Source organism: Chlamydotis macqueenii, chromosome 4 (genome assembly GCF_036417535.1).
Source record: "Chlamydotis macqueenii isolate bChlMac1 chromosome 4, bChlMac1.mat, whole genome shotgun sequence".
NCBI classification, from domain to species: domain Eukaryota; kingdom Metazoa; phylum Chordata; class Aves; order Otidiformes; family Otididae; genus Chlamydotis; species Chlamydotis macqueenii.
This window is the reverse complement of record NC_141559.1, coordinates 49352153-49379510: the sequence shown is the minus strand read 5'-3', so window position 1 is coordinate 49379510 and position 27358 is coordinate 49352153. Positions and strand designations below refer to the sequence as shown.

Genomic DNA, 27358 nt, shown 5'->3' with positions numbered 1-27358 from the left:
CTTCAAACATTAGGGTTAGTCATACTACCAATCAAAATACTGTATTATGATTCTGAGAAGGCTACTGTATACATACATTCATAGTACAGTCATTGAATTAGAGGATGTATATCTGCAGGTAAGAAGAGATGTAACACCAATGACCTTATAGTATAACAAAACAAGAAAAGCTATTAAAAGTAATTGTTTGCTTATTTGGAAGCTTCGTTGCAACATGAAAAAAAAATCAACTTAACGTGTCATATATATTTACAAAAATCCATTTTCATAGCTAGAAAAGCTATGAGCTCAGTCAGAGCTCAGTCTCATAAGCATATGACTTCCATCAAAATTAAGAGCAATCACCTGCCTAGAAAAACGTCAGGTCTGTCCTCCCCCTACATGTATCTCACTCTTGTTAGAAGGGACTCATAAGCAGATCTCAGTACAATAAAGAGACATGAACAAAGTTTACAGACACTTAAGCAGTCCCCAATTATTTTCACCAGCTAAGCTGTCCCTAAATGATCACCCCATTGTTATTTCACAAGCATCAAAACACTTAGCAGGATTTGAAATTAACAAGATTTCTTAAATAAATAAATTAATGAATTAATGAATAAATGTAAGTCTGCATATTAAGATACAAGGCAATAACTTACTAACAGGAATTTCTAAGAAACCTCTCAAGTGAGCAACTTATTATACAAGTATCTGATTTTTGACACTGGAAACTCAGTTTGATCATGAAACTCATATTTCTGAATCTTTTTCTATTGAAGTGCACTGAAAGATTCTTTATCTGAGATTGCCAGTACTCAATGCAAAACAAAAATGCCAATTACACATGAAGGAACTCTTTAAATGAATACATCTAATATGCTATGTGTTCCCAGCTACAAATCAAAAGACATCACAAGATTCACTAGGAAAAGAGAGGGGGGAAAGGGTACCAAACACAAGAGTGTTTTCACTCAAAACAGATATCAGGGAGGAAGAGAAAAGCTAAGAAACTAAAGTACTATTTTAGTGACAAATTCTGGCCTCCTTGAACAGGCAATGCAATTCAGCAGGATGACCCACATAAAGCATCAATATATGGAAGGTATATATTGAATCAACCTCAAAACACATCAGAACATATCAGAGCTCATATCACACTGCTCACAATCAATAAGAGGTTTTTTTCCTCAGCTTCAAAACATACAAAATATTTAAGCTATCAAGGTTGATATACCCCTGAACTACACATCTGCCTTGCCTTACTTCTTTAAATGTCCCTATCTTCCTTCACATCCCTAACGTAAGCTGTGCCTCCACAAGCTCATGACAACTGTCACACTGCAAGCTTTTTGAAATATTCTGGACAAGAACACAAAAACCAAAACAAACACTACTATCTACTAGCAAGCCACAAATAAAGGACAAAGACCAGAAAAAAATTCTGAGGCTAACCTTCATAGTGCTAACAAACAAACCAACCTCACACCACTTAAAAAAAAACCACAACTCCCACAAAACTCGGGATTTCTTACTGAGATGGACTTCAATTATATAGACATTAGCAGCAGACACAGATAAGGACATTCAACAAGTCAGAGTAAAAGGTGGAAGCCAATTTAATATTGAAATCTACAAATAAACAAATTACTCATATAAGAAATTATATGAATGGCATGAATCTGCGTTTTTATTCTTCCATCTCAATTACTGCTCTTTCTTGTTCATCAGAGACTTTTCTAAGGAAAGGAAAGTGTATGGAGTGAACAAAAGCAGGTCATTATGCCAAAAAATATATATCTTCATGAGCTTTTATTCTTTCCAAGCTCTCACTGACTTGCTGTTGATTCATTTGGTGAAAAAAAAAATAAAAATGAGAAAACAAAAGAAAAATTTAAAAAATAAACATTAAACAAAAATCCTGCCTCATGAGAGCTGTAGATACTGTCCTAGAATAGGCCAAACTTTGGGCAAATAAATACTTGAAAAATATTACCCATGTACATATTCACTTTGCTAATATCACATACAAAGAGAACTCTGTGACAACATGATAAGAAAGTGAGTTAACATGTACACTATCACTGAAAAAAAACCTCCTTTTCTTTTGGAAGAAAATATACGGGATACAGAAGTCAGAATAAATCTGATCAGGTTGATGCAAGAAAATCAAAAGGAATGCAAAGTATTGATTAGGATAATACCAACAATCAACAGAAGGTATCTACAACTGCCTTAAAAAAAGTTTGATTCCCTCAGAGACAAGGGACATCATCAACTAATACTGCATTTCTCTTTGTCAGTATGAGAAATATGCATGACATCAGTCCAGAGTTTTCAAGCCATTAGATCTTGTGCATGCCATGGTCTCGAGTGACTGTAGCCGAAAAACTCAGCTGAAGGGCTGGAACGACTTTGTCATGCAGTAAAATATTACATTACAAATAAAAGAAGATGTAAAACAAGAGCTTGAGAGGGAAATCTCCTTATCAATATTTCTGTTTACATGAAACAGTGTTGCGTACGCAGTCAGAGCAGTGCATTGCATAGCTGAAACAGGCACCAGCAATGTAATCAGCACGATATCAAACGAGCAACAGGGTTGCTTTAAGAAACCAGAAGGACTCTGCATCCTGAAGCAGACTGATTGTTGGGCCGAGGGGGACACCAAAGCAGCAGATAAAGCTGATGTATTTGTTGTAAACTTTCCAGCATTGAGGCTTTATTTATCCGAGCTTGATACTCCCCTCTGTGGGTGGAGAAGAAGCTGAGGGGCTGGCTGACGTCACCCGAAGAGCATGGATAAAGCGCAGTGCCGGCAGCCGTGGGATGGGTAAAACTTCAGAAGACGTCTACAGGGCCAGCAGGTGTTCTACCCACAGCACCCTTCCTCCTACAGCTCGCCTCCTCACATAGACCTAAGGGGGAAAAACAGTAACCAAGAAAAGAAAAACAAAACTGTCCAGAATGCCGCAAAACGTTATTCTCCAAGGACCGGCGCCCTGGGGATTCAGGCTCTCAGGAGGAATAGATTTTAACCAACCCTTAATCATAACCAGGGTATGTACACTTTCCGTTTCCTTTCTATTTATTGCATTTATTAGTTATTGCCAATTTTTGCCCTTTACTTTTCTGGAGTTCAGAGATGCAGACAAAGCTGTGAGCAGCTTAGCAAGTGGCTGCTAGCTCTGAGGAGAGCCAGCTGAATGCTAACATTTTTCACAAGTTTTGTGTGACATGTTTAACTGCATTTCCGCTTATGCCTCAAAAATGGAATTCAATGGCCTTGGTGGCAGAAAAACTCTGGTATGATTTCCCTAGGCATTCAGATGAGAAAATTAGTTTTGAGGCTACAAAAGGCCGGACCCCACTGTTATCATTTTCACTAGTGGCCTCTGTGATCACGGGGGGAGAAGACGACTTGGCAGCAGCTCCTCACGTCTGAAAGTTTGTGCTTTGCAGGGTCCGTGCCAAACTTCACAAGATTCATCTCACTCTCATTTAATTAGATCAAGTTCTGATTATCGGCAGCAAAGGCAAGAGCACCTGTAAACAGCACATATGTAAAGGTTTTTGCTTTCATGAATGTTTAAATTGGTGGATTATTAGAAAGTTATCCAGTCCTGAGTATGAAGGAGAGTGTTCTTTCGTGTGCCTTAATTTTTTCATAGATTTTGAGCTATTAATTGCTATTTATTTAAGAAACCAGTTACTCAAAAATGGAGCATATAAAACAGTCAGCTGCCCTGCATCTACAGGCATAGATCTACTCAAAAGACAGAATACGTATTTTGATAATGTGAGTATTTTGCAAATTGTGTTCAATGCTCATCAGACTAGAGTTAGTTTTCCTTATACTTACGCTGTTTTTCAGAACCTCAGCAACACCGAGTGCCTTTTTTTTTTTTAAAGCCCTGCACTATGACTCAATATATACACTATGCCTGGTATTAAATAAACATCAAGAGCCTTGAAGGATGGATACCACTGGTGATGCCTTGCAGTAAATATGCTTCTAAACAAGAGGCTATAGAAAGTTTAAGGATCAACCTTTCACATATTACAGTAGTAAAAAATAATTTCATTTAGTCACTTATTCCAGCTTTATATAAGCATAAAAGATTTTATTTATTTTAGACAGAATTAAATCAAAATGCAATTATTTGACTGTATGTAGCTTTGTAGCAAATAGTCATAGGGCACAGCAAGACCTTTGGAGAGACAGGAGACAAAAACATTGAATAAGAAAGAAGAAAATATATCTGGATGTTTTGGGGCCTTTATTACCTTTTATGGGCATGCAAAAGAAAAATAGTTTCCATTATCTCTAATGAAAAATATTTTAGTGGTGTCTGGTTTGTATTTTCTTTGTGTTTAGATTAACTGCAATGAAGTTTAAAACTGCCATAACAAAGGATGTTACTATAAATGTAACTTTCTAAGGAATAAATGATTTTGCAATTGACTCATACCTACCAAATGCCTCAGAAGACATAGCCATTGGTTTCTAGCATACTACAGAAATGCTCAAAATTGCATTTCAAGTAGAACTATTATATAAAACATATATAGGGGGAAATGACATGTTTAGCTTAGTTTGCTTAGCTCAAGTTCAAGAATATTAATGGTAGATTTGTTTACAATAAATAATTCTGTTGCTACAGCATACATTTAGAAGAGTCCCTAAATAAGTATTAATGTAGTATCTCTTAAGAAGTAGCAAATATTTTGCAAGATTCATATGCCTTATTGTTTAGGGCCTACGTGGTCCTTTCGTAAGCAGCATTATTCCTTATCACCAGCAGCATTCATTCACATTTGGTTCTACTGTCCTGACAAGAAAAAAAATTACTAGCTGTTAAAACAATAAATAGAAATTATATTTAAATATATTTTGAATAAAATAATTGGACAGGTGTTAAGTTTGGTTGGCTATAGTCCTTGTTTAACAAAAGAAAGCTTTTACCAGGACTTGTCAGAAAGACAGACAATGTAAGAGATCAACATCCACCTGTCTAAAGAACAGATGTCATCTCAAAACCCATCTGCTATTTCCCAAGCAAAGCAATTCTCTTGACTGTTTCAAGCACATGCAAAAACCACAGATCATGATCACTGGGAGGGTAGGAAGAACAGGAAGGGACTAAAAATAGTAATATTCAGATTCTATTAGGGCCAGAAACAATTAATTAACTAGAAATAATGGAAACATTTATTGAAATCCTTGGAACTTGCAAAGAAATTACATCAATTAAACTGATCAAAACCCTAGTCTTAAGGAAACTGAATAATTTCAGTTTATTCTGGCCAGAAGATAACATTTCAGGTTAAATGTTTAGACAAATGCAACCCTAGAATTTAAGTCATATTGAATAAAGCATTACAGAAACAATTAAAACTTGCAGAGGTTGGAGGGAATGGTGAAATATTATCAGCTTTAGATGTAACTTCTAGTTTTAAATAAACCTTTACAGATCACAGTGCAAGTATTTATATTAACACAATTTTATATTTAGCCACCCTGTCTACAGACATTTGTAACACTCTTTAGAAAATACAGAGCCTGAAATAATTAATGAAGGCATGCCATGATGAGCTTCACAAGTCTATTAACAGACACAGAGAGGTTTTCTTCAAAGTTTCATAGGAGACATTGGTTCTCATGTGGTTAAATAGTTATCTAGTCTCTGACAGCATCTGAATGCTCAACACATATCCTTGTATTTATCCAAATCTGAGATACCCAGGACACAGGATCAACAGGCATGCCATACAGACATGTCCTGAACAGCAAGGCAAAAGTTTTCCCAAAGCACCAGTAGAATCTACCTCATGAAGCATGGGTGAGCAAGCAACAAACACTACAGTCATAATACAATTCTAAGTGTTCTCAATACATATTTAATACGTCACCAGTAAGTTCCTTAAGAAAAAAAGTATCACTTACATTACTGAAGTATAGATCATAGAATCCTAAGGTTGGAAGAGACCTCCAAGATCATAAAGGCCAACCATCAACCTAATACCACCATGCCTACTAAACCATGTCCTGGAGTGCTATATCTACACATTCTTTGAACACCTCCAGAGGCGGTGACTCCACCATTTCCTTGAGCAGCCTGTTCCAGTGCCTGATCACTCTTTCAGTACTCACAATAGCACCGTTACACCCATGATATAGTGTGGTCTTGTAATTTACAACCTGGTCCCTTTCTATAAAATGTAGGCTGCAATACTTTTATCTGCCCTTGTTTCCCACAAGCAACAGTCAGGATTCCCCCCTGAAACATGGAGGAGAGAGAAGAGCTGGCACCCAGCCGTATTCCTCCTACCCTACCTGAGTGGCAGATCTCCAGGTCTTTCCATATAACCCAGGAAGAGTAGATGAGGGAAAGGATTACACAGGGGCAAGTACTTCTGCATCCCAGAAGGCCTGGGCAACTAGAGCTCAGAACCCCCATTGAGGCATTAAGGCCCAAAGACACATCCTAGAAGCCTGGGAATAATCAATTCAGCCAAGGAATAGGAAATAACAGATGACTTCTCCTTTCTCTCCTTGCTCCCACTGAACGATATCCAACCATATAGCGGTATCACTGCAGCTGGTGGCAATACATTAAGAAAATCCAAGGGATTACACACTATTACCAGCAACACAGAGTGGGTTAGGTCCTGCTAGCAGCACAGCTGCAGGGGAACGTACTGTGCTAGACAGATATGCTACTTTATAAGGCAGGATCATTATCTCAGTACGTTGCTGAGATATGCCACAGATCTAGCAAATCATCTGCTGGGACATGTAAAAAGCATAGTCTATCAAGTAACCTATATAAGGGTTATTCAAGCAAGCTTACTCTTAAGAGGGAACCAAGAATGGCTGGTTTTGCCCATTTTGGGTATTAGAGCATCAGCAGTCACAATCAAACGCTGGGACTTCTGCTGCAGTTTGTCACTCCACACATGTCCACAACATGCTAAGCAAAGTCAGGAGCCATTCAAAGCCAGGTTGAAGGGAGAAGCACTATCATACCTCTACCATTGTCTCATTACAATACTGTAAGTGGTCTCAGTGTAGTTCCTTTACACTTACAGCTGCTGAAGTTTGAGAAACAGACAATTTTGGAAACTCCAGACTTCGAGTTTATGAGCAACTTCCTCAATTAATACTCAAATAGATTATTGATGCACATTAACACTTTGTTAAGCACACAATACATGAGCCAAGCCTCCAGCTGGCCACAGGTACCCATTTGGAAAGTTTACCTGACTTGATAATAGCACATGCATTGCAGTTTGTTACAGTGAAATAAAAAAAATAAGTTTACGTGCTTGAATGCAGAAAAAACCCCCACAAAACAATCTCTAAGTTCTTTGAGCATTCAGACCCACCTAACAGAGATAAACAGCTTGGAAAGAGGAAAGAATGACTATTTGGCTGATTTTTGCCATTGTTTTAATACTAATATAGTGCAACATGTATCAAAAGAATACTTCTGTTTGTCTTTTATGCTGACAGTACTGTCACCTTCAGAAGCAACAAGTTTGCCAGGTTCACCATAGCTGGGGTTCAGAACATACTGGAGGTACACTGGGCAGTTTCATCTGCTGGAAAACTGGGAAATACCAGAATTTAAGAATGTCTCCATAGCATGTTTTCCAAGCCTCCATAATACTTAATTACTTTTAATAATTGAGATAGCACTTGCTTCAGCTGTAGCAGAACCCATAGTGAGAGATAAATTCTCTCCAATAGCATTTTTACTTCATACATGGCACAGATCAGAGAACTACTCTTGTAAGTAAGACTATATTGACCTTTTTGCCCTCCACACTCAGATTCATTTACTTAAAAATAAGCACCTAGTGTTATTTTAGATTAATCAACCTGTCCCCTTTGTTCTGCTGTTCCAGAAAAACTGAATTCCAGAAACTTATGCGCCACATCCATCAATTTCCTATTGCTGTCTTGGTTATGAGAGATCACCTAAAATGGCAATACACACCTAAGGGAACTAAAACCCGCTCAGTGACCACAGACCTGTTTAAATGATGTGGTGGTATGAGAAGTCACCTGTTTGCAAATAAAGGCCTGCAACTCTAGAACAAGCCTTAGTAGCATGTAAGGTCATGGCCTCTCTACAATAGTTCTTTTCAAACAGAATTATGTTGTGTTTCAATTATTTTAACCAATATGTTATGATAGAAGACTATCAACAAGACCAAAAAAAAAAAAAAAAGATAGCACAGAAAGATAAGCTTAGGGCTATTTCTATGAATGTCACTGACATTTGTACATTTCCCTGAGGTATGAATTGCACCACACAGATCACCTGAAAGGATCAGGGACACTGTTATTCAAATGCAATGGGACTTAAAACTAAGCATTTTAAGGAGTTCAGGGTCTAGATTAGACATGAATAAAGAGAAAAACGTAATTTCAGTATTATTAGCATATATATTATTACTCAGTAATATAACATGAGAGGCCAGGCTAGCAGAAAACACTCTAACTGCCGTATTTGTCCTTAAATGTGGTAAGATCACAAGTGGCTTTCTGTGTTGTCCAGTCAATGGCACATCATGCGTATGAACATGAAGTAGCACCATTTCTTAACAGTTCTGTTCGTCTGCTATTGCCTGGAGTTGTAATGGAAAAACTTAACTGTTTTTTCCAAGCCAATTAAACAATGGCACTTGAGGTGGAAAATTCAAAGACAAGTTACAGTAACTACAGAAATCAGAGTGGAAGCTATTTAATAAACAAGTGTGAAGATAATTTCCATCTAATTTGAAGGTATGATGAATAAAGCATTTATATGGTGATCTAACAATAGAACTACAGAGGGTCTGGCAGAATTAAGGATTTACTTTTTTGGTAAGCAACCATATAGCTGCTTACAGGCCCACTCCCTCCCTCCCTCCCCAACCCAACAGGAAATAGGGAAGCATGGTGAAGCTTATTTTCTCTATCAGATTTTAGGTATGCATGGTGCTTAAGCAGTTAAATTTTGTTTTTTCAGATTACACCTGGAAGCAAGGCTTCAGCCGCCAACCTGTGCCCTGGTGATGTTATTATAGCCATTGATGGTCTAAGCACAGAGAATATGACACATAATGATGCCCAAGAGAGAATTAAAGCAGCTACACATCAGCTTTCTTTGAAAATAGAGAGGTATGCATACATGTCTGCTTACTTCTGAAAGAAGATACTACCCAACCAATTGATTCTGCCATTGCAACCATTATCTAGTGTAACTATTTTAAACACTTTTAAGAATTTCACAAAACCTTTAAAATTACAGACACCCTGACCTACCTCAACTCTAGATCAGGCAAGACTCCCCAGAACACATCTTCACAGGCACAAGACAAATCATTTACCTCAGGCTACTCACCACATTTATTGAGCTGTCAACCTTACCACCTACTGCCTCTGCTGACTCCGCAAGTCCTATGTTTGCTGTCAGTAAACAAACAGTTCTTGGTATTTTGGGGAAATAATAAAACTCTCAGCTAGCTATTACTTGGTCGGTCACCTCTCTACTCTCACACCCCCTCAGCCACAGGTGCTTATCGTTGCCTCCTGCACAATGCTGCAGTACGTCCTCCCGGTTAAGGAAAGCAACGTCATGTCAGACCTTCATAAGGGGTGACTGAGGAGGTGGTTTAAAGCCAAACTCTTTGATCACAATGTATTAAACCAAATACAGGATTCTCAAAGCAATGTTAAAAACAAAACAAACTAAAAAAACCGCTCTCTTACCTAACCTGCAGGAGTCCAGAAACCTTTTGTGTTCATTTCTCTCAACTAAAGCCACCAAGAGAAACAAGCTGCATCTTCCCATCTGCTAATTAAGTTTGCTCAGCCTTTAAAAAGAATCGCTTCATCTGCTCTTTCAGCTGTCTCGAAGAATCAGCCAGCTCTGACCGACCTGAGGCCCTCAAGGAGGCACAGCACTTTATTACAGCTGACCATAGTATTCCTTTCCAAATACAGAAGGGTTTTTTTAGAAGGAGCATTGTTTAATTACTAGAGCACATACCAGAGTTAAAAAATCCCTGCAGTTAATTTCAGGTTCTGTTACAGATTGATACATGCCATTTAGCAACTCTCTTAGGAAGTAGTTTTCAAAATATGCTAAGAGTAATTGTGCCTATCAAGTATGTGCATATTTTTAAAATGCTAAATATTTGTACTTACATAACAAACAGTGCTAGATTAATATTTAACATTAATATTACCCTATTTTAAAAGTAGCTGCCAAATTTCACTTTGTCAATGAAGACAGGATTGTAACTGGTATTTGCATGTTTCCTATCTCTGCTTCAGTGACTGAAAGCATCATCTGCGCAACTTCTATTTACAATTGCACATATACTTTGTGTACCTCAATTGCACTCCTACACTGAAAAGCAGACTTTGCGCGGATATTGTGGTCACGAAAAAATAGAGTGATACTGTTCTGGCTCAGGATTATTACTAATATATTCACTTATTTGTGCAAAATATTCTGGGGACCCAATGTTCCTTCTGTCAACCATTAAAAAACCAAAACTGTAAACACTTTTGTCAGCTCAGGTCAGAAAGGCACTAATTTCCATTTGCCTTTGCATTTCGTAACTATTAACAAATTAGTTCCCATTGTTCATAGTATATGCAATTTTTTTTCAAAGTAAATACATTTTTATATAGTTTACATGTAGTTTACACATTATATATCACAGTAGTATTTTTATGTCAAAACATTTTAAAAGCATAGAACTGTGAATTTTCAAGCCACATCATGTTTTACAGAGATATATACAACTCTATAGGAATTCAAGGTATTTAAATTCTGCCTTTCTTTCTTTCTAGGTCAGGAACTAAATTATGGTCCCCACACGTTTCAGAAGATGGCAAAGCACATCCCTTCAAGATAAATTTGGAAGCTGAACCACAGGTATGAATTCTCAAAAGTTACCTAACCATTTCCATTCACCTTTTTACTTTCTAAATGATCTCCCTTGTGATCATTAAAATTATCTGAATAGCCCTTCATCCATTATCTGCCAGTTTAAGCTAATATGGTTATGATATGTATGAACATCATTTTATCTGACTGGATGTTTTGGATTTTTCAGCTATAACTGAAACAAAACATCCTCATTTTTCTTTAAAACTGTACATATCACCATAGTTTTATTAAGGAAAGGAAATAAAAGATCTCCTTTTATTCTGATATAGTTTAAGTTTCTTTAAGTCTTTTAGAGATTCTTCATCATATGAGGAAGTTCTTCAATCAGGAATAAATGTCAAGTACCACAGCAATATGCTCACCATGTCACAAAGGTCACAGTGATGTAACAGTCAGTTAAACAGAGAGATCTATCAATACTGAGCCTCTTTACTTCCACACATTTTTATACTACACCACAGAACTGAAAGTTACAAATTTGTACAAAACCCATGTACTGATCAATAAGCAAACCATTCACCACTTCTGGCCAGCAGTCTTGATCCTTGTATATGAGCAAATCAAATGCAATCAATTAAAATCCTCCTCTGTCTTCAAACTCACACCCCGGCCCTTCTGCAAAGCTATGAGGTGAAGTCTCTGTATTGTTAGTAGTTAATGAGCTAGTTACTGTCTACAGCCAGTGCTTTATTCCTTTGCCATTCCTCTTTAACCTACACGAACATTTGCTGTTCCCTGAAGAAGGGGGAGGGAAGAACATTCTGCTGATCCTGGCCTTCCAGGATCAAAGCAAGTATGTCACAGTATTTACTCTGTGCTATCCTAGAAAAATGTAAGTGCAGATTCCATTTCACTAAATCCTGTGCAGTAAATATTTCCACCAATTCTGTTTTCATGGAGACACTCCCAAACATTAATATGGCATTTCAGTGTTCTGGTCCTCTCTCTTGTTTCCAATCTAAAAGCTTGCATTAAGTAATAAAGCAAGCTTCATCAGAAATAACATAGCCTCTTCAGCAGCAGAAGACAGTATAGTGAAGAAACAAAACTATTTTAAATGCGTATTTTTGTGGAATAGCTAGGATATACTTAAAATAAACAGCAATGGAACGAATTCACTGAAAAAGCTATAGAGAAAACCATGTGTAGGCATGTATGATAGAAGAGTAATCTCTTTGCATGAAAGCTGCATTCCTAAAAAGGATAATTACTTTAAAATAAATCACAAGATTTAACTAAGTGCTATTTGGCAGACTATTCAAAAGCAGTTGCCATTGGGCAATCAGAAAAACTGTTTCTCGTAGATTAAATAGCCAACCTCTTCATTTCAGTATGTCTCCCTCTTTCCTTCCTAGCAAAATCAAGAATACTGAGTATATTTAATAAATAATAGGCCCCAGAAAAGTATAAAAGCTTGGAAACAAAGATGCTAAACCATTCTAGGGATGATTTAGACTTTAGATTAAATTCTTACATTCAAGAACATGCATCGCTCTGATCTCCCTGTGGAAAAAAAATACGGTCTTTTTTCCTACTATTGCTGAAATTTTTAATTAAATTTTACTGCTTATTTAGTCACAACACATGAGACTCAGCAGTGTGTACACCAGTCGTGAAAATAGTGCAACATCAAAGTTTAACCTCAGATGTCAAATTATTGCACAACTATAACCTCTGCTGTTTGGTCATATTAGTTTGCTGAAGTCCCACAATAAATAAAGGCATTGAAGCCCAGAAGAATGGAGAAAAATCCAAAAGCAGTATAGCATTCCTTCAAATGTAAAACACTTTATCCAAAAGTATCATACACATTGACTGGTGTGCAGAAATGGAAAATCATTGAGTTCTATAAAAAGCATTTCCTCTATTTATATAATAATTAAAATTATTCAAAAAGTCATACATGTTATAAATGTAATCAGATTTTTTTTGACTCTTGCCAAATAAGCATTTTAAAGTTCACTAAGAAAGTTTCACAAAGGAACATCAAGAATTTAAAATACATTATTAGCCAAGTGACTAAATAACAGTAATAGATGCAGACTTACACACTCTTCTTAGTAAGTATCTGATTTCTATTTGCAAGCTAATAAAAGATAGTTATAAATGAAAGTAAAACATTTTAAATTGTTCAGCAATTTGGCCAAATATTTGGCCAAAGAATACTTAACTTTATCTTAAATTAATGAAAATTATGCTGGAGATGGTTATGTAAAAACTGATGAACAGCTAAATAACAAGGAACCTTTAGATGGTAGCACAATTTTGCATTAGGCTGAGCATTCTCAAAGAGTCATTTGGAGACTGATACAGGCAATTGTCATAGCACAAAGAACGTTCTCGCTATTTGTTCCTCTGGGAAGAGGAAACTGAGGTAACAATTCTAGTAAATAACTTCTAGCAATAAGTGGCTGACTGAGAGCTACTCTTGAAAGCTGCGCATTCCTACATAAAAACCAGCCACCTAATTTCATTAGTCTGGAGCAACTAACTTTGCCTTTGAACATTTTGTTCAGTGTGATTAGGCATTTGGCCATGAAAGATATTATACATTTCTGGGAGATATAAATATACTATACATATAGATAAGTATAAAAATCTTTAAAAAAAGAACCAAACCACTATCTGAAAAGTAAGTTTATAGTCTATTACCACTTATAAACAAGTTTTGAAACAATATAATTGTGCTAGTCTAGTTTTGGAGACCTACCCCCTCTTCCATAACGGCATTCAGAGATAAAGATTTTAGTCGCATGATACCTCCAAAATGTAAACATTCATGTACTGTCATAGCCATTATCCCCAAGGAATGCCATCATTTGGTCTGTGTTGGATGCATTTTGACAGACTTTGGGGGCTACATTCATTCTATCCCTGATACCTAAATCAATGCAAAATGTAGTTAGCCCTGCAAAAATGACATCAGTCAGCTAGGAAAAAATTCAGAAATTAAATACTGTAATTCTCCAATATTCCTGATTAGGAATTTCAACAACCTCCAGTTCTCATTTAGCTTTTGAACTAAAGGAGGACTTTTCACAGAATCAATGAGAACCAATAAACACAAGAGCTGGACTATTTTTGCTGCTATATGTTCTGTCACTGACATTTTATATTAATAGATTTGTTAAAAAGAAAATTGAATTTAAGTTTAACTAACTGCAAATACTTGTTTCACAACTGTTATATTGTAAACATGCTATTATGGTGCCACGTGTCTTCTGTGCTGTTCATTTGTCAACAAGAAATAAAAAAGGGGATGAAATTACAATGTTCATGGTTGGTTTTGTTCATTTTATATCATACATGGTTTTAAATCAACTTTAAATACTTTGACATTAATATCTTTCATTAAGTAGACATGATCCTAAACACTAGTAGAATATTTAAATTTACTAATATATTTTGTTAATTGCAACTCAGTTCTATCAGACAAGGAATTGCAAGTAAAATCTTTGTGCTCATTTATCTGATTGCTGCTTTCAGTAGCCTCTTGCAGTGCAATGCTTCTAAACATTTTCATTTAATAAAACTGCTTTGTACTGTTTGCATTTTCTGGTTGCATATTCTATATAACCATGACTTTTCTTTAGGTCTGTTCCTAAATATACTTCTGAAACTGTTGTTTTAAATAAAAACAAAAGGGCCAATTCACATTCAGGTTTTCATAATTTTTATAAATTATTCAAAAAAACTTTGAACAGAGCCTTGATATTGTCTGAGAAAGGAAATAAAGCTCTGAGGAATGAATAAAAATCTACAGATGTCAAAAATATGTCCATGCTTATCTAATCTGCTCTTACTATCTTGATTTATTCTGTGGATGGATTTGAGAACTCAAATATCTATTTTGGTCTTTGCTAATAGGTTGTATTTGTTCTAACTGGAAATTTTTCTAGCATTCCTAAAGGCTAAGGTAATCTAAGAAAGGCTCTTCTGCATCAAAAAAACACTTTGTTTAGAATTTTATTTAGCAGAACAAGGACACTAGTTTGTACCACTTGCAAGACATAAATGAAAGACCACAATTGCACCTGAATAATTTTAAAGCTGAAGATGTTGGGTATGTCATGATTGAAAACACGTGATAGCAAATACCAGACAGCATAAACTGTGCACAGTGATTAAGCCAAAAGCTCTGGTAGCTAAGATACTTCCAATTTGAAATAAATCTCATTCAGTAGAATCAGAACTTGAACTGTCTGCAGGTCATATGACATAATGGGATAGCAACATAAACACAGAAATGGTCTATAGAACTGTAGACGTATTCCTAGTACAGCTATCACACTCAAAACAAAGCCAAATTAAAGAATTGGCAAGTATTTCAATGAAAACTGAAGCATCAATGACCTGTGCTATCTTAACACTGCAAGTTCTAGTCTCTAAAGAAGAGACCAATTCAGCTTGTAGAAACCTATTTGTTAGGAACAAGAGCTTTTTGTTCCATATGGATGGAAGTTCAAGTGTGGTCGCAGTACTCTTTCCAAAGAGCACTGCAGGACATCAGGAAAAGGTGATGGACTACAGCAGAACACGTTCTTCACTCACTAGCGCAGAAGGAAAAAAAAAATGATGACAGCACTATTTTTTCCAAAGTCTGTATTTCTGTGGATTATGGATGAGCCTGAGCTGACAGTTGGACCCAAAGGAGACTGTTCTAAGTATGCACAATACAAATAAGTGAATTTTCACACAGTTAACAGTCTTCATCATTCCTGGCCAACCACTACAGAAGAAAATTGTAAGTTACCTGAAAGGTCATCAGAGGTTTTGTTTCCAGATCTTATCCCTATGAATTCCACAACTGGAAATTATCTGGGCCAACAATAAAAAAAAAAATGCATTCCAGAAATAAACAAACATAGGCAGAATGATTTCCAATTTACCCCTTTCTGCATTTTACTTATTTATGATGAGTTCATATTATCTTTAAATTTTACCGAATCACAATTTTTGACGCACAGGTATGCTTCAAAGTACAGAATAAATTCAGAAGAATGTCCCCAATCCAAGGTACCTTCAAGACTATTTCAGTTAAAAGAAGTGTTAAAAATCATGTGTTTTCTAGGCAAGATGTTTACAATAAAATCTTCATACTTTCCCTGCTCCTTGTAGGGGGCCCCCTGCTCCTTGCAGGGGAGTTGGACTAGATGACCCTTGACGGTCCCTTCCAACCCAAACCATTCTATGATTCTATGGGTCCCTCTATCAGTATGACAAAAAAGCGGAAGCCGGAGATTAGCACTAAAGCAAAACCATTAAGCTAACTATACATCAAAAGTTTTTAAAAGAAGACTGTAAACAGTGCCAAATCTAGATAACAATACAACACGTTACCATAATATTAATCCTTCCCATTTCTTCTTAAAGTTACACCTATTTACAAATGTGGAAGGCCACCTGTTTGCCCTGAGGTGGGAAAATAGTAGTCTCTGAATGTGTATGGCTTAAGCAGCATATAGAAAATTCATGGGAAAATATAGTATGCTTGCACCAGTTAAAAAATAACAAAGTCGCAAAAGTAAAAAATGCAGAGATTAACAATACTGATGTTGTCAGTTTTACTCATTACCAGCTTTGGTGTGCATTGTAGCTTTGTGTATTTTGTCTGCCTATCATGTACAGGAATTCAAGCCTATTGGTACAGCTCACAACAGAAGGGCCCAGCCTTTTGTTGCAGCAGCAAATATTGATGACAAAAGACAGGTAGTGAGCTCCTCCTATAATTCTCCAATTGGGCTGTATTCATCTGGCAATATTCAAGACGCGCTTCATGGACAACTGAGGGGTCTCATTCCTAACTCATCGCAAAAGTGAGTACTGGTATTTAGTTCTAATACGTGGTCATTTGTAGCATATCCCCACATGTTCTGTTTTCAATTAAAAAGTCCAGCTCTTGCTGTTTTTTTCTGATAATCAAGAGTTTATTGATTATCCAAAAAAAATGGTGATAAATGAAGCCATTTTTTCCAACACAGAAATCTATCAATTCAGCTCTGTTGTAGCAATGCTGCAGGCAGCTAAAATTTGCCCTCTATGTTGGGCTGCAACACTACCTTCCGTCCTTCTCTTTTGTAACTGCGCTTTACTCTGAACGTTTCTAAACACGAAAGGGATTGTATTTTGGGTACCAGGAACGTATAAACTAAACATGGTTACAACTTTAAAATTTTGTTAGCTACTTCTTAACTAGAAATAAGCATTTATAGGCCAAAGAAAGTTATTTTAACCCCCTTTTCTTTACAGGACATGAACTACTTTGAACACAAGCATAATATTCGGCCCAAACCTTTCGTAGTCTCAGGCCGAACCAGGTTATCCACTCTGAGTGCTGTGCTGGTTTTGGATGCATGGTGTTATTTTTTGATGGATACTCACCTTTTACATTAATAAAGCGTACTGATGCATTTGAAATTTACTTACAGTAGTATATAGGCTAACACTGAAATAAACCAACCTGAAATGGTTGACTTGCAGAGATCAGGCTTGAAATTGAAATTTCTGTTTCCAAAAGAAAGCGGGTCCACACTGATATGAATCTGAAGTAACTGTATTCATGAATCTGATTCAGTTCGCAGCATAGCACCAGCTATTGTATACTTACAAATCTATGGTACTCTGAAATTCTTCTGTCCAAATGCAACTATTTGTAATTTGATAATTTGCTAAATGAAAGATAGTTATTTATATCCATTATCATCTAGGCCATTCAGAGATTTTATGTTTGTTTTTACCAGACCTCTATTCAGAAGGCAACTTAATGCAGAGCTAAAGTAGGAGAACTGTCTGATGCCACAGCCATGTAAATCTCTAAAATACAGAAAAGCTTATATATTTACATCCATCATTTTAGCGTAACATTGCCCTCCCAAAACTGGGGATTAAATGCCTCAATTACTATTATTTCCATTATTAAATACAGAGGGGAAAAACCAGTGTGGGCTCTGTGGCTAAAAACGCAAGGAAGCTCAGCAGTGCCTGAGTGATGCAGTATATTGTGATGCTACCCTTTATCCTTTCTAGCAGTAGCAGTTTTACCAGTGGACTTAGCGTTCTGCATTTCATTCTGAAAGTCTGAGATGCTTGCATTTCAATTATACTAATTTAAGTCTGACAAACTAGACCAGAAAAACAGGATGATAATTGATTGCTGTGTACAAAGGACAGTCTCATATGGATTACAGTTTTGTTAGATGTGTTAAATTTTTCAACCACCTCAGTGGTAAAGGGAACACTGTAGAAGATGGATAGAGTCCCATCCTTCTGTGAACAAGAGCTATCAATGTAGAATGCCGCAGTGGAGACAAGGTGCCCATTTCTCCTTGCAGTCTGATGCTCATACAGGATAAATGACAAAACATGCACGGCCTCTAACCATAGGCAGCACTTGCATAATCCACCTAAACTGACTTTTGGACCACTAGGTACCCAATTGGATTTATGGAGATTCAAATGAGTGTATCAAGAGCCTGATCTCCTCATTCAGAAACGTGAATTACACAATATTTTCCATGTAAATATTGAAGTAAATGGCCATTTTCCAACATGTCAGAGGGGGTAAAAAAGTGAAAAAATGAACTTGACAGTGATGCAACAGGTTTCAGAACTTTCATTGGGCAAGGTCTGTCAGGTGGTGTAGCTGTCACACTGTCTGCTACTTTTTCATCAGTTTGGCTCAATAGATATCCTCTGCTAAACACAGCAAAAACCAAACTGCCACTTTGACTCTATATATATATATGTGTGTGTGTGTGTATCTATCTCTATATATATATATCCCTGTCAGAGAGCTGAGGTTAAATAGGACTTTGACTGAAAGAAGATCTGAATCTGGCCTGTGGGTTTGAGCTAACAGACTTGACATTAGCCACAATTTTGGACTTTACTCTGGCAAAACTAACTGGAAATTCTATTTACGATATGACTATATTTTATTTATACTTTACTTACAATTTATTATGTTTTAACATTACTGTGGCTGCTCATAGCAATAGTTGTGCTTTTTCTAACCTTTTCCTGGTACTTTCCATTTGCTAACACTATCAGCACTGACAAAACTTACTCTACTGCAGGATCTAAAGGAGGTCTTGATTCTTCTGACAGAAAAGACTGCAGATTTATAAGTTGTCCCCACGTTAATTTTTTGGCTGGCTCATGCTAGGCAATGATGCAGACCTGTACTTTTGCTTTAAGGCTTGCCTATGATTTCTGGAATTTCCTTTTTTTTGATATGTTTCTGATGGTAGAGTAAGTATTACCCTTCACATTTCTGAGAAAGTGGTCCTATACAAGTTCCCCTCTGAATCAAAGGCATAATTCTGGGTCGTCTTCTCCACCCAAGAGTGGCTACTGGGCAGAGTACTGTGCTATCAAACTGGGAGACACAGTACCCTCCCAGGTTTACACAGAATCATTCAGCTTGGAAAGAACTAACCACAACCCTGATACGCAGGTTGGAGGAAAGAGATGAAGCATTTATCATCTCATAGCTCTGAATATCACGTAAGTGGTAACCAATGACCCTGACCGGCTTGGGTTATGTGCTGTTACACAGTAAGAGCAAAGAAATATCCCATAACAAATAAAGTCTCTGAGGTGTTATGGAGAACAGACTGAAGTATTCAAAATAGTGACAGTGGAAAAGACTCTGGGATTAATGCTCACATCATTTTACTAATCCTTTTCCAGAGATGTCAAATAGGTGTGCAGTAACTTTACTTGGGTAATGTCAAGCAACATTAATATTTCTAAGAAACTGTACATCTTTTTTACCATATAGAAATTACATGTAAAATCTACTGTGAAAGCAGTAAAATTAATTCTCTGAATACAGTCTACCGTTCTTGTGAAGGACCACTTTACATTCTACTGGAAACACTGTAATTTAGAAATGCAAAAGTATGCCTGGCTGTTTTAGTATCTTTTCTTCTTTGAAATGGTCAACACATATTGAAAAAAAAATGAAATTAAATATATCGTTCAACTAATTTTAAAATATTCATATGTATCTTGTTGTAGAATTTAAGGAAATCTAGGAAATGTCACATTCATTATTTTACACTACTTTACAGTAGTCTCTTCAACTGTGGACTAAGATGGTTGTGAGGTACAGGACTGGAATGATGTTTCTAGGATTCCAGTAACGCAGGTGTTTATTCTGTCACTGACATGGGCAACTCACACAACCTTTGTAGATGTTAAGAATTATCTGGAACAAATAATTTTAGGGATGCTTAATTAATCCTCAATAAAATCTAGCATTACTAATGTAAGGTAATAATATGTTCTGAATTATTCAATCTCTCAGAGAATTTTTACTATCTTTAAAGGAAATGCATGCCAGAATTTTAAAGACTACTTTAAAACTGGCATTTACACATTTTACAGGAAAATACTTTTCAAGGAATGCACATACTTTTGCTTTTCTCTACTTTCTATACTTTTGCTTTTCTGTATCTTTTTTATTTACACTTTTCAGCCCTGTTAACATCACTGTATTCCTGTACTTTTGTCTTTACTCTCTATAATCCGACACGCATTGCACACTCTTCTGCAATCTGGCTATTAACACAGTGGATGCAGCACTCCTTCGGGGATTGACTGTGGCAGCGGACGCAGTACCCCCTCTTCAATTAGCACAGTTAGCTCCATCTGCCCTACCGAGCTGAAAGCAGTGTCTAAGATGGCCCCTAACATTCCTTTGGAAATGGAGCTTCCCGGTGTCAAGATTGTACATGCGCAGTTTAACACACCTCTGCACTTGTATTCAGATGACAACATCATGGAAACATTGCAAGGACAAGTTTCTACCGCTCTAGGGGAAACACCCGTAATAAGGTAATTAGAGCAGTATCTTTAATATTTATGAATACACAAATTTAGAATATACTAAAAAACATGAGCTTTAATAACATCATACAGTTTCTTCAAAATGGGTAAAAGAGTTAGAGAGAACCTAAGTTCTATAAAGCCATTTCATAGTCTCATTAAAGTATTAGTAATTTACAATTTTTAACCCAAAGTATTAAAGGAGTCTTTCAGAATTTACAAATAAATATTTCATGGGAAATAATCTTATATTTGTAGCTAATAAATAAAACTGATGATATTACCTGGGCTATTAGCTGACTGACCACTCAAAATCAAGATTCGGATTCCCTCCAAAATTCAAACCTACTTATTATTGTTATCATAATTATTTATTTTAAATTGATTTAATAACTTATTAATAATTAAAAATTATTATTATTATTAACTCAAATGTATTTCAACTGTTGAAATTCAGGTTACGAAGCTTAGGAAATCTGGTAGATGTTTATAGTGTTCTAGATATTTAACACCCATTCAGGACAACTCATTCATTACGACTAGCTCTTGTCCAAAAAGAGCCAGAATTGACTTTGTAGGCCTACTAATCCATCTGGCTTATGAATTTTATCCATTGCAATGACTAAAAGTCAGATAGGAACCTTATGTATCTGGATAGCAATTATGATTATATAATAAAAAGTTTTGAAGCACTATTCATTTTTTTCAAGGGATAATTATCATTCACGTTGCTTTATCTTTACTTTTGCATAACAGTAACTTATTTTTCTGTTTTACAACAGTACTTGAGTTAATTCATAATATGTGTGGTATAAACTAAAGCTAATTACTAATATTTAAATAAGCAATAATCACTGGCACCAATGAGCCTTCTTCAGCACCTTGCAGAATTGGGCTGTTACTAACCATAAAAATCGTATTTCTGCACACATATTTACGTTCACCCTATCTGATGAAAAGAAAACTGTAGTTTATGAAGTCTTTGCAGAGTGATGTTACTCTACTGCATGAATATTTAGCCTCAATCAAAACCATTAGAGAACAATAAAAGAAAAATTTGCTCTTTATTTTGAAATCACAGATTAAGCCCAGAGTAATGAAATTTCACAAATGCCTGTGGCATTCCCAGTTTGTGAACTGACTCTCTACACAGGTTTGAAATGTCTCTTTTGTTGTAGGACTGGTTTTCACTATGTACACATTTAGAAGTATTATCTCACATCTTTGTGTCTGGTTTTTTACCTTCTGTATGTAGCTGTATTATCACTTGTATGATGTTTAGAAATATTTCAGTGAAGAGGAGAGAATCAAGGGTTTAATTAGCCATTGGTGACAAATGTAAAAATTAAGCTCCATCTATTCATTGAAAGCTTGTGACAAGAGAAGAAAGTGGTAGTTTCTTTAACAGCTTAAAGACGACTCAGAGAAGTCTGTTGATTGATTAGGATGCAAACCATTAACATAAGCATCAGGGGTGACGGCCCAACTGCTGCTCTTACTGTGCCACTCGACAGCTCAGATGCTACCATGGGAAATAAACCAAACCATATACAGCAAAACCCAGTCTAATTCCTTGTGGAAGGAATTGCTTATTTCCAGTGGAAACTTACCTAAGGTTTAACAGATAGTAGGAGGCCAGTTGTAAAATTTAATTTTTACTGGACATCTATGTATGTATCAGTGAGATAACAGACTTCATCAAAGTACATTTGAATCTTTATAATTAGTCCCAGTAGCAGTTTGAAATTTACAGATGCCACACCATCAGCCTAATTTCTGCCAGTGCATAAAATTATCTACTCTTCCTCTCAACTACTTAGGATGTTTGTTATCATGACCAATTTAAAATATTCAGCATAGTTTAAAATATAATGAAATATGCTTGGTAAAATCTTCAGCTCACTGGTCATTGGAAATTCGACCATCCACTGTTATTTGGGCAATAATTTACTTTACATTTTTATTATAAAAAGTAAACCATGTCCCATTCTAATTAAATTAAGAAATAGAATTTCATCAGTGTTCACTTTACAATGCTTCTTACTATGCAATACCTACCTCAGTTGTTTTTGTCATCTCCAGAAGTTAAACAAGTAACAATTATCTTAGCCAAATAATCACTATATTAACTAGTGATCAAGCCAACTTACGAAAGGAAGAACACCTTCACGTCATGATACTCTCCCAAAAGATTTATCTGCTTAGGTTTTCGCTGACCTTATGTAAAGATATGAGCTGTGATTTTAACAACATTCTTGAGGCCAGCTGCTGTGAAAATGGAACTTCTGGACACTGCACCAAAGAGCACCTGGTAATACAGCAGTTGAAAACAGGCATGCAACTGCTTTGAGGTTAAACACAAGTACCAGCCTGTTTCCAAATGCTGAGCCAGAACAGTAATTATGGATATACATTCATGAGTTTGTAGATTTATTTTTGTAACAATTGCACAGATTTTTTTTTCAGCATTTTTTTTAGGTCAAGAGGAGGCTATATAAAGCAATGCTGCTTGGAAGAAAGAGTCTTTCTGTAGCTGAAGAAACACATTGTCTTTATGTTTGTTTCCTAAATCATATTCCGTGCCTGGCAGAGCTATTGCTTTAAAGTTCTGTTTGTTAAACTGCTTTATCTGTTCTTCCTCCCTGTGATACAGTGACCCATCTCCCACCTCAGTGCCTCAGTCCGACGTGTACAAGATGCTGCATACCAACCAGGAGGAGCCCAGTCAGCCTCGCCAGTCTGGCTCCTTTAAGGTGCTCCAGAATTTAGTCTCCGAGGAAGGTGGTTAATAATGACATATTCTACCTATTCAAAGCATTTTTAAATGTTTGTGGGAAGGGGGAATCTGAGAAGAAAATACAAGAGATCAGAGCTATAAGAATTTAGAATCATAGAATGGTTTGGGTTGGAACAGTCCTTTAAAAGTCGCCTAGTCCAACCCCGCTGCAAGGAGCAGGGATATCTCCAACCAGATCAGGTTGCTCAGAGCTCCATCCAACCTGGCCTTGAATGCTTACAGGGATGGAGCATCAACCACCTCTCTGGGCAACCTGTTCTTGTGTTTCACCACCATCCTCGTGAAATTTTTTTTCCTAATATCTAACCTGAATCTACCTCCCTCTATTTTAAAACCATTACCCCTCGTCCTATTGCAACAGGCCCTGCTAAAGAGTTTCTCCCCATCTTTCCTGTAGGCCCCTTTTTGGTATTGGAAGGCTGCTATAAGGTCTCCCCGGAACCTTCTCTTCTCCAGGCTGAACAGCCCCAACTCTCTCAGCCTGTCCTCACAGGAGAGGTGCTCCAGCCCTCTGATCATCCTCATGGCCCTCTTTTCTGAAAGCCCAAGTCGTTCCGAATCTTACAGATAGCACACCAGCCTCCTAACATTTTTCTGCCTTGCTTTTATAGATAGCAATCTTCTTTTTGAATGAAATGGGGGTTTTAATCACATTTTTCAGAATCTCTTCTCAGATTTTAAGAACATTAATGTACAAAGTTGACTTTAACTGAATGACAAAAAGTTTTATGCAAGAGAACTTTTGGGACAAGCTACATATACTCATGATACCAAGAAAGAAAACACTTTCTTCCACATACAGGAAAAGAGAAATTTAAATCAGCTCCTAAAATAAGTTTCACCCATCCTCTCTTCATTCTAAATGACAATTGGCAAGGATCATATAATTTCTAGTCATATTTCCTTCAAATGAAGAAGTTTTGAAAATAGCACTACTAAAGGCTGCAAGTTTGTTATATTTACAGTAAGTGTAAAGAATAAAATACAACCAAAATTAATCTAAAAGATAAATATTTAAAATTTTAACTTTTATATCTAAATATTTACCAGATAAGGGATAAATGTATCTAATTGTGTATATATATATATATAATTGTGGGATTTTGCTTGGCATTTTCTTCTATTTTTATATATATATATATATGTATTCATATCATGTTACTAATCTTTCTGAACTTCTTGTATGGTTAGTTATCAATAATCCACTTTCTAACAATAGGTCTTGACTAGGTTATGTTGCTCTGTTTAAGCCAAATCCTCCTCCCTCTCCTGCTATACCCAAGACCCACTATCAGAGAATTAGATTATGTCTACGGGACAGAGAACCCTATATATCTATATAATCACTTTTGTACTTGTTTTTTGTCTACAGCTACACAATATTTTTCCCAATTCCAAAGAGGTGGAATCTGGCCCACTAAACTTGTATAGAGAAACTTCATCATTTGTTGATATAATTGAAAGCCTGTAAATACATCTAGAATTACTTACAGGAGAAGTATTTAACTGCATCAGATGCTTTTATATTCGCCTGTACGTAACAGGATTGTTTTGGTTCTCAGATGGACGTCCTGTGGGTACAAGAAGTGTGAAAGCACCTGTAACAAAGATACCTACTGCCATGCCTGGCGCCCAGAAAGTGCCATTGTGTGACAAGTGTGGGAATGGGATTCTGTAAGTTTTTTCTTTTTAGTTTTAGAAATATCTAGTTCAAGCACATGTCCTGAAACACCACCACGGACCATAGGAATGCTTTCCAAGTGATGGGCTTGGTCTCCATCTGCAGTAGTAGAAAAATGCTTCTAGAGAACAGAGTTATAAAAATACATCGTTCTAACCCCCAAATTATTAATCTATACCTTAGACACTTTTGATACAGATTATTTCAGCTTTGACAATGTACCATCAAAGCTTTAATTAAGATTTCTCAGCACCTTTTGCAAGTCAGTGATCAACATACACATAACTAGACCAGCAGTTACCTGTGCTGCAGTGTCTCAGGCTATGAATTCTGAAAAGTTTTTTGGTAGTGTAAAGCACCCTTCTCCAAACCCAGCAGGAGTATCTGAAAAGCTCTATAGGCCTGGTTTAAAACTTCCAGATTTCTATCTGAATGACATCACTAACTTCAGCAAAGAACACAGATAATGATGAGCTCAGAGACCACTGTCGCTGAGGAAAAGAAATGCTTTTAAATGAGTTTTAAAACTCATTTTTTCACCATTTTGATAGGTTCAACTGTACTTTCTGTGTAGTAACCAAACTAAAGTGTTTCTTCAAACTCTAGTTTTCCAATGAACTACTGAACTATGTGATCAACTCTATGGCATTTTGTGTCACTCACTCAAACTCAGCTTCCAACCTGACATTATGCAGTAGTTGGCAAAACCCCCAGATGAACAACATAAAAAGCCTTAAGATAAATACCTAGAACTTACTTTGTGTCATACTGTAGTTTCTTCTCACTTTAAATTAATATGACTTAATTGGTTTTTTTTTCTTTTCATCGTTGCCTTCTAGGGGAACAGTGGTGAAGGCACGTGACAAGTACCGGCACCCAGAATGTTTTGTGTGCTCTGACTGCAACCTCAACCTGAAGCAAAAAGGCTACTTCTTTGTGGAGGGCCAGCTCTACTGTGAAGCTCACGCACGTGCTCGCATGAGACCACCAGAGGGATACGAAGCAGTGACTGTTTACCCAAAATGCTAGTGTTACGTTAACACACAAACATATGCATGCACACAAAAAGCCATTAACCGCTTAGAACTGTGGTCAATACAAGTGTCAGGGCTTCTGCTTGATTCCAAAGTAGCAGCTTTTAAATCTTTTCTTATGGGATTCTGAGGGAGGTGGAAATCCCTATTAGCCAGCAGTAGCGTATTATAGCAGTAAAATTCTGCTAAAATGTTCTCTTTGAGGTTGCCAATGTAGCTCAATGAAGTATAAACCAAAACAGCTGTACTGGAAAAAGAAAAGTGAACAGCTGATTACTGCAGCATTTACATAAGTGCTGTAATCTAAACATTATTTTTAACATAAATTAAGTATCTCGGCAAACAGCAAAGCCATCAGGCTGGGCCCTAAGAAATGTAGAAACTTGACAGATGATTAGAAAAGCAGCTATTTTACATGGCTAGTAGGAATCAAGCAATTGTTCATGCCTGCTTCCACCATCTATTATTCAACCATCATTAATATACGCCAAAAAATACATTTTGCTTACTTTGCTTTGAATTTGGAGTTATATTGACTTAATTTTCTGATACGGCATCTGTGATGAGGAATAAATATCAAGTCATACAATAAAATTGCTGGCATAATAAAGACTATTTAGTAAGAAGCAAAACAGAAGTTCTATGTTGTTTTAATGATTTGCAATGCAATCAGCTTTCACATCACTTAGCAGAAAATTATTCAGAGGCATGCACACACATACATTGGTTTTTGGAAAAAAAACCCCACTCATAGGAACTCACTGCAAATTGAGAATGAAAGTAAATTTTAAAACCTTTCTGCAGAAAATAGTCCTTTTTTTTTTTTTGTATTTCCATCTTTGGGTTTCCGTAATAGAAACAATGGGGAAACATCATCATATTGTCTTTATTGCTGGTAAATTAAAACTTTGAAAACTTTAAAAATAAATGTGAATTAAAATATGCAAATGAAAGATCTTCTATAAAAAGCCTGGTGAAGTCCTAAGGAAAAAAAGGCTGGAAGAACACAGTTTTTAAATCAATTTCTGAAACTTTTTAAGGGCTTCATTGCTTTCAGATAAGTACCAGCTACATAAACACA

General features: G+C 36.3%; 1 protein-coding gene across 3 annotated transcripts; it reads left to right on the top strand.

The window, feature by feature from the left end:
* The first annotated feature begins 2795 nt into the window (after window positions 1-2795).
* PDLIM3 (PDZ and LIM domain 3) lies at window positions 2796-27074 on the top strand. 3 transcript variants are annotated; one of them, XM_086747356.1, is made up of 8 exons: window positions 2796-3039; window positions 9000-9151; window positions 10835-10919; window positions 16563-16750; window positions 20511-20774; window positions 23419-23546; window positions 25125-25236; window positions 26083-27074. In XM_086747356.1, the coding sequence occupies exons 1-8, from the start codon at window positions 2947-2949 to the stop codon at window positions 26270-26272; spliced, it is 1212 nt and encodes a 403-aa protein (XP_086603482.1). In that variant the 5' UTR covers window positions 2796-2946; the 3' UTR covers window positions 26273-27074. The 3 variants fall into 3 exon arrangements, with proteins under 3 accessions (XP_086603482.1, XP_010128989.1, XP_010128988.1); XM_010130686.2 differs by lacking the exon at window positions 16563-16750 and adding an exon at window positions 17184-17251 and having other exon boundaries at window positions 2798-3039; window positions 26083-26914; XM_010130687.2 differs by lacking the exon at window positions 20511-20774.
* The last annotated feature ends 284 nt before the right edge of the window (window positions 27075-27358 follow it).